Raw genomic sequence first — 9,011 nt, forward strand, 5'->3', positions numbered from 1 at the left:
CCCCCGTCCAAGTAAAAAAAAAATAGTTGGGGTACGCAAAAAAAAAATAAAAATAGTAGAGGAGCTCCGTCCCCCTGCGCGCCCCCCCAATTCGAGCACTGATCATCACTATGCGCAGCTTTAGTACTGCGTACAAATCGTACAATTATAGAGACATGATATATGAAAAGGAGTTTTTAATTTGTTTATTTCGTTTTATTATTGAATATATGAAAATTCATTTGAAGAAGGGATTATTTTTTACATCCTGTAGAAAAAAATGTGTTGGTTAAATGCGTGTCCATTAGGCAGGTTGCCCATGGGGTTAGTGAGTTGCGTATACATTGCAGGAGATGTTGACCAATGGACATTTACGAAATAGGGCATTTTAATGCAAAGTGATTGAGCGATGTCAAAAGTGGAAGAAATAACGGATCGTTTGATGTGTGGATTATTGAATATGGTCCAGTATTCGTTGAGAAAAAAGACCAAAGGGATATTGACATCAGAAATAATATATATGTGATAATTGTTTAAGCATTTAACTGATTACTAATAAAATACTAACATCGATATGAATTTGATAAAAATAAAATTGTTCATACTTAAGTGGAAGCATATATATACCCAATCATGTATTCATGTGTCTTCTCCATATGTTACAATCGTAAGACATATTGAATTTAGAAGAACCAATTTTTTTGTTGTTGGGTAGTTTAAATATTTAAGTGAATATTATCATAAAACTTGTAGGTAAAAAAAAATATCTGTGCTTGAGCATCGGATTTTTTTTCCATAATTTAATTTTTAAGCGACTTACTAGCGTTATATGTATTTAGTATATAATGGTTTATAATATGTTAAAATCTCATAAAAAAAATAAAATATCTGAGTAAGAGAAATATCACAATAAAATGCTCATATCTCGCTTAAAAATTCAAATATCGGAAAAGGCTTTTGTATGCTTAATAATATATTCTATTGTGTATATTGTATTAAATTATAATCGTAACAAACATGTAAAAATAAAATTATATGTGTATAATATTGCCTCATAAAATGTTCATCTATTCGTATGTTACAGATACCAATAATCAATTTAGCTATATCTGCCTTTTTGTGTGCATTGATAGCATTATTTTTCGATTTGGAAAAATTAGTTGAGTTTATGTCGATCGGTACATTGTTGGCTTATACTATTGTCAGTGCTTCAGTAATAATATTAAGATACCGTCCTACCAACCGTGGTCTAGTACGGGATTCTAGTAGTCTCTTAGAACTTCCTACTTCACAGGCAGATGTAAGCATAACACATATTATAATATAATTTAAAATAATTAAATGTATTCAGGATTATGTAGTATAGTTAACCCTATTATTATTATACTATTTTTAGTCTTTTGAAATGGACATGGGAGGACGCTTAAAACCATCCTATAAGTTTCTAGAACCTTTTTTTGGAGAATTTGAACCTGGTTACATAGTTTGTGTAAGTATTGGTTGGTTTACAAGTTCCACCGTCGTCTTGTGCGTTTATATCCAATACTGGTTTAATATTCAACATGTGAGTTGGATCGATGGAATTGTATTAACAGCGTTGGGCACCGATTTAATTTTATGTACGTATAAAATAGATAGCTATGAGATAGGTAGAATATAATTTATAATACAATAATAATACATAATATATTGTATATATTAGGTGAATATTATACTGAATATAATGTGTATAATATATATTTTATTAATAATTATTTTAGAGCATTCACATCTCAATATATTATAATTAAAGAGTAAACCATTTAACCGTAAGAGGGTTTTTAAAAATACATTTTAATATTGTTTGTTAGCATTTTAGTATTTATACATTTATAAAAATATCTATTATTTCCATTAATATTTAAACATTTTTAATTTACGGAAAAATAAATAGGTTTATTAGCTATTATTAATGGCTCTGAAAACAACAACAAATATATAATATTATATTAATAACAAACATTATGTGTTTCAGGTCAATTTCTGATTGAAGCCCATGAACAAAATTCAACAGAGCTACCATTTATGGTACCCCATGTACCTCTAATACCATCGCTTAGCATTGTATGTAATATCGTGTTGATGACTAACCTTAATTTGCTTACTTGGATACGGTTTTTCATATGGATGGTTATAGGTAAGTCAAAAATACCGCTTTGTACATTTATGTAATATTTGCTAACAATTTTAACTAATATTTATAGGTCTTTTGATTTACTTCTTATACGGAATGCACCATAGCAAAGAAAATGACGTGACATCTTATTCAGTATTGCTTTCGTCGTCTGAAGCGGGAAAGACACCTTGGGGAGCTATAAACAAGTCTAGAAAACGAGTGAAAACCGAAGATGACCGGAAACCAATTATTGACAACGAAGAACTTGCAGACAATGGTTACTACCACTGAACAAACAATAGATGATCTGCTAAAATCGTTATTAGTGAGATATTTCATCATGTTGCTGAAAAATACTCGTTGGAGGGTGCCATTCAAATATATATATTTATATGTAATAATAATAAATAGTATTAATAATGGTCGATTAAAACTGTGCGTGTTGTTCATAGTATCCTTGTAGGTCTTTAAACCATTGCTATGGAATGTTTTGAATAATATTGTAATGTTTTTCATTTCTGAGCTAACTTTAACTTCAAAAGTTCTTACATGTTACATTGTTAAAACGTATTTTACCAAATGGTTAATCGACAATCGCTGTCCATGAAAATTGTTCGATATAGTACAATGTGTATAGAATTACTGAATAATATGGACATTTAATTACTGAGCAAATACTTATGTATTAATCAATTATTATAAAACGCTTTATAAAATATTGTTATATTTCCTATGTGGCTATGTCGTATAGTCGTTTATAAAACGATAAACCGATAAACTGTGTCATAAAGTGTGTTTGTAAATTTAGATCATCGTGCAAATGTATACGGTTTCAGAGAAATACACTTAGATGATAATATCACATTTGTTATTTACCAGATAATTATGACTATATTATGGATTATGATAAACTGCAATTACTATAATGCATCCCAGTTTTGGAGTGGCACCCTTTAGTTGTACAAATAAATAATAAGATAACAATTATTGACCATCCTAATATGTTACAACACATTTTGCGATGATTATTTATTTTTAGGTTTTTAACTTAATTTTACTTAAAAACAATTTAGTGTAAAATTGTTTTTTTTTTTAACGCACACTTAATGCTTTGTTATGAATCTATAATATATATATATATTTATAGTATATACAATTTATTGTGTAAGACGTCTATTTATCTTACCATACATGTTATTTTGGTTGTTCCAGGATAATTTTAATGTAGATGAATTTGTGTTTATAATATATTTTAAATATTAGTCTTCTTTTTATAGGGATTATAAAGTTAATAGTATTACACTATTACAGAATACACACCGTTATCGTTATTAGTAATAGTCTCAAATAAATAGTGACATGTAATAAAAAATATATTTAGTAGCATTATAAAGAAATACAAAATAATTGAATGTTATAATATAATATATTATGTTGTGTTTAGTTTCAATTTATAATTTTTAACCAAGTATATAGTCATTGACTAATCTACTGTGTTTAATGGATGTTTTAAATTATAATTCAATGATAAACCGAATTGTGTACGGAAAAACGGTTTTTAAGTAAGGAGATTGGCGAATCAACACTATTCCTTAAGACTGTGTATCGTTTTATTATTCTATACGATAATTATTATTTTTTCGAGAAAATAAATCAAAAATATCTCAAAATTAAAAATATCTATAAATAGCTCAAGAGTGAAAATATTTTGAAAATTAATTAGTTATGTAATGACTGGAATTCTAATGATTCTAATGGTGATAGTTTTAAATTTATACGGTTATTTCATTGTGAATTCCAAACAATAAATTACAAAATTTATGTTATCACCCTGGAGAGAGCGGTGTCACGAGTTCCATTTTCCCATAATTTTTTCCAGATTATTAATAAAAGTCCTAGATTTTTCTTTTTTGATAAAATAAAATTAACAACTTGAATCTATACCCACAGTTGAAGATTTAAGAAAATTTCCTGTTTCTAACTGAATGACAGAAAAAAGGTTCATACATTCCCCGGTTCGCAAAGAATCTAATAGGAGAGCGTAAATCCTATAAGAACATAATGTTTTACAATATACAGTCTTAAGAAAACCTTTCCTTTTCCCAAATCACCAGATCGGGCTTTGGATGCTTTTAAGTTATAATATTATACAGTGGAACATTGATAAGTTAAAAACCAAGGGAAATTAAATGCTGTTGACTTGTCGAGGTTCTTAACTGTAGTTTATTCATCATCCAATATTGTATAATAGAATAATTTCTATTGAGTACTGTAGCCTATGCATGTATATTGTATAGTGCATCAAATCTCAACCATAATATATTTAAGTCGAGTATTTATACGGATTTTTTTTTGGACAACTTCCAAGTATAAATTTGGTATGTTACGTACTTGTAAGACGGAGACACCACATGCGGGTATCACGTCTTCTTAATATAGAAACCTATACAAATACACGGTGCAATAATATTGATATGCAGTATATTTGGCCTTGCAAGTGTTTAAGCTATTTTTGGATCGAGGAAATAAGACAAAGTACTGAAAGTATCATAACTTTTTATGGATTGACTGTATAACATACATGATACAACTAATATATGAGTGCTCGAAATTTTTTATTTTATTCTTGAATAAAATCAATTTGGTTTAATTTATATAAATTCATAGTAACGTATTGTCATAATGTTTTTATATTATTATAGATGTCTTGCAGCAATCTTAGGTCTTAGCCCACCGTAAGGCCTCTATTCCGATGCCGTCGATAGTGGAATCTCTGTAGTTGTAGTCGTTTTCTTACGCGGCATCATACTTGTACGACGATGGATTTTCGGTCTTCCTGTCTTATGATCGGTTGACGTGACAGAAGTATCGGACGTTGTGGGATCGCTGCTCTGCTCGGTCTGACTGGGAGATAACGTTGTACCAGGAGTCTGTTGTTAAACAAATTTGATTAGTTTTGATTTTAGTCAATGTGGACCACGATGTTTCCTCGTTTATCTGTGTTACAGACGTTTGTTTGTAAGCCACATGGTGGTACACTCAGTAGGTACATTGGTAGAATCGGTATACCATAATAATTATGTATTGTACTTCTGATTATCATTAATACCTAATAAATACATTTTTTTTTTATTCATCCCACTATTTTTTTATTAATTATTATCACTTACAGTTGTAATTGTAAAAATGTACATAGTATTTCCGTTACAATGTTTTTGTTTATAAACAAGTTTTACTATAGCTATCTACACGAGTTATAGCTGTCTTACCATAGGTACTGTTCAGTATTTAGTATTTATGTCTAGGTAAACATAAAATAATTATCTCCAACACGTTAAGTAGAAGATAAACGCAATCAGGTCGGTACCGGGCCACGAATATATTAACACTGAAAATTGTTCAATCTAGTTCTACACTATATATAAACTAAATGTCGACGGTTTACCTTGGACAATTTTCAATTTAAATGGTGAATAATAAATGGTGAATAAACTTGTTATGAATAAAAATAAAAATAAACTTATTATTAAATGAATAATCAATAAACTCGATTTACATTTTGATGATAAGCAGAATTCGAGCTATAAAAAAACAACAACCAATTATTGCCGCTGTTATTTCGTATAAGTATGTGTAATTCGTAGGTATTATTCGTATTTTGTATAAGTAGATATGTGTATATACCTACTAATTACGATAATATACCTATAGGTACCTACCTAACATAGGTAATAAAAATAATAAATATAATAAAATATATTATACACATGGTGTAACATGAATAGCTGTTTAATGTTACAAAGTGTTATGTATGTACTAACTTTTGTTCACAAATATTAAATATTTATATACATATATATAATTGACAATAATAATAATGTCATAGAATATTTACAGGGTCAGGGTGTAACAGAAGGACCTGGAAATGAAATAGCCTTTGTTATAATCAATATTAAACATATTAATTTTTTAATACTGAAAATTACATTTTTTTTTTGGATAAATTCAAAATAGCCTATTTGCAAATCTAATTTTTAGTCAAATTTTAATTCTAAAAACGTTTATTTAAGTCAAGTAGTTTATTTTTGGTGTACCTACCTACCTAAATTCATTTGAAACGTAATAACTTATTTAAAAATATTCTTTTTAGGCATAAGCATGTTCCTAAAATGTACCTGTCTAAAGATATATAAATATGTTTATAATCCATATATTTGTCATACGTTTAACTAGATAGTATCAATTTTTATTTTTATTCGTCAGGTCTTTCTCTTGCACCCTGGCTGTGGTCTGTATATAATATGTGTACAAAGAAAAATAAAATTAATTCATTACAAATAAAAGTCATTACACAGTTAGTTAATTACATCTGTCAGTCATTTTTATTACACCCTGTACTATTTATGCCTATAGTTAATAGATATACAATACAACTAACGTGTAACGCACAAGTATGCCAAATATGTGTTTGTAGGTAACCATAAGAATTATTCTTGCAAAACAACAAAAATATTATTTTCTCATACAATTTATTAACTAGTTGAGTACCTACTTGATAATGTAGATAGTTTGTTGCCTAAATAACTACACAAACATCGGTAGAAACTAAATCATTCATCTCAAGGTTATATCTTCGGCCGAAATAATTATATTCTAAATTGACACCTACTCATTCAATTATTTATTTAAGAGCGTATTATGTGCATTAAAAATATGTTATAAACTTACGAAAGATAAATAACTGATAAATTCTGTTTTGTGATATAGGTACATAGACCAGTGATTGTATTTGAAACTGTATCGAGTGACGAGGTATATAAAACAAAAGTCAGTGACATTAATAAATTACTAAAAACATTGAAAATATGGGGAAAATACGTACAAAAGTAAAAAGTAATATTTTACATTTTGTTATACCTGAGTAACAACATATGCATAAAAATACTGTCATATTGTAATATGACATTATGACAGTAATATCATATAGTCATATCACTCATAGAGATCATAATATTATTATAATATAGTCATCCTATTTCCGAAACACCTTCATTGTTTATCTATTGTTATCATTGTCATAAACTCATAATACGTTTTACGTGTCAGATTTTATTTTGGTACATGTGTATGGAATTAAATATCTAAACCAATTTTATATTTATAATTTGGTATTGATGTTAGTATATTATTATGAAAATCTAATTCTAGTCTAGTTGGTTGATTATTATAATATACATTTATTAAAAAGAACTTAATTACTATAAAGATTTGTTTAAAATAATATATGCCAATATTATAAATATACCTACCTAGTCATATAAATGGTATTTTATGTAGTTAAATAAGAATATTGAAATGTAAGAGAATAAATTATTGTTGGTCAGAAAAATATTTTTAAATTTATATTTAATACTCAAAAATACAATGGTTTCCAATAATAAATTATAGTAGCATATTATTTCAATGATATACAATATATGATAGTGCCGGGTTGCATGGAAAATCTATGTTAATAAATGTATGTATGTCTATGTAATGGTTCAATTTAAATTTAATGACCAATCACGGTCCATTTAAATACTTAATGATGGACCATTAGTTTCTATTGATTCATTAAATGTTTAGTGATTGTCCGTGCAACCCGGCAAAGGTATTTTAAGTTTAATTACCGGTTCGTCCTCATTCAATACGTCACGAATTGATCCACCAACAGTGGTTTCAATACAGCAATAAATGACTAATACTCCGACCTACGATTACAAACATAATTAAAATTAAAATTAAAATTTTAAAAAAGGAATCTAGAATAATATTTACTAGAAGCCGAAGAGTATGCTTTGTAACAATCATTTTGTTTAATAAAATTATAATAGGTACTATAACGTCTTGTTGGAATAAAATGTGAAATGAACATAAATGAATAATATTAACGATATTTTATTGAAAAATTTATAAGCTAAAAACACTCAAAAGTAATCTGATAATCACTTAAAAGAGTAGTTTCCTTTTAAAAGTACCTTCATATTTATAATGTTATAGGAATGAATCATTATGATAGGAAAGTACTTGAGTATAAATATAAATATTATACCATTATATAAATTAATTAGTTAATTGGAAAAGTGAGTAATGAACTTAACCTAATTGTAACCATGATATTATTAAACTTATACCTTCTTCAAACAAATAATATTCACATAAAAATTCCCATTATATTCATTAGAATATTATGTTTATATTACCGATGATGATATTTATTACTTAAAAACAGTAGAAAATATGTTAAAAACTCTAAAAACTTATTAAAATCGTTCGATATTCTATATTTTATCATCATACGATTTTAAACAATCTGTTTTACTTTTTTTAGTATAAAATGTAAATTTGTGAATATTATGAAACAACGACCAAATATAAATAAAAAATGATATATATATTACAAATATAAAGAGACCAAAATAACATATAGAGTTGCACTTTTTAAAAATGAATATATATAACCAACTATATTAATATTACGACTGACCTACTTACAATTTCCATCTTAATTACTACTTCGTATTATCCCAATCTCCCATACCTACTTATTTATTCAATATTAATTCAATTTAGGTACCTAATCATACAGTGGCTGTAAAAAAAATATTATTTTTTTATTTTATTTTATAATAAAGGAAGGGACTTGAATATTAATATTAATTAATTAATTGATACAACGAGTTATTAACTAGCAGACTGTAACTATGACATTTTTGAACTTATCTTTCTTCAAACAAATAATATCAACATACAGAATATTAAGTTTATCTAAGAACACGAGATAATCTGACGCAAATTAAACGGTTTTATTCATATGAAATCGAGAATGTTAAATTAA

General features: G+C 27.1%; 1 protein-coding gene and 1 long non-coding RNA gene across 3 annotated transcripts in view; one reads left to right on the plus strand and one right to left on the minus strand.

Annotated features, from left to right (window-relative positions):
* Window positions 1-3,671, plus strand: part of LOC100163958 (cationic amino acid transporter 4) — a 53,798-nt gene extending 50,127 nt beyond the window's left edge. For both annotated transcript variants that reach the window (XM_029488094.1, XM_001945173.5), the window contains exons 5-8: window positions 1,064-1,279; window positions 1,376-1,598; window positions 1,994-2,155; window positions 2,223-3,671. In XM_029488094.1, coding sequence (XP_029343954.1) covers window positions 1,064-1,279; window positions 1,376-1,598; window positions 1,994-2,155; window positions 2,223-2,425 — 804 coding nt within the window. In that variant the 3' untranslated portion in view covers window positions 2,426-3,671. The remainder of the gene's footprint in view (window positions 1-1,063; window positions 1,280-1,375; window positions 1,599-1,993; window positions 2,156-2,222) is intronic.
* Window positions 3,672-4,673: 1,002 nt separating this feature from the next.
* Window positions 4,674-8,132, minus strand: LOC100575145. Its single transcript, XR_511045.2, has 3 exons — window positions 7,952-8,132; window positions 7,804-7,884; window positions 4,674-5,064 (listed from the first exon to the last, which is right to left on the minus strand). It is a non-coding gene; the product is annotated as an uncharacterized LOC100575145 (long non-coding RNA).
* Window positions 8,133-9,011: the final 879 nt, after the last annotated feature.

This window comes from Acyrthosiphon pisum, chromosome A1 (assembly GCF_005508785.2).
Source record: "Acyrthosiphon pisum isolate AL4f chromosome A1, pea_aphid_22Mar2018_4r6ur, whole genome shotgun sequence".
Taxonomy (NCBI): domain Eukaryota; kingdom Metazoa; phylum Arthropoda; class Insecta; order Hemiptera; family Aphididae; genus Acyrthosiphon; species Acyrthosiphon pisum.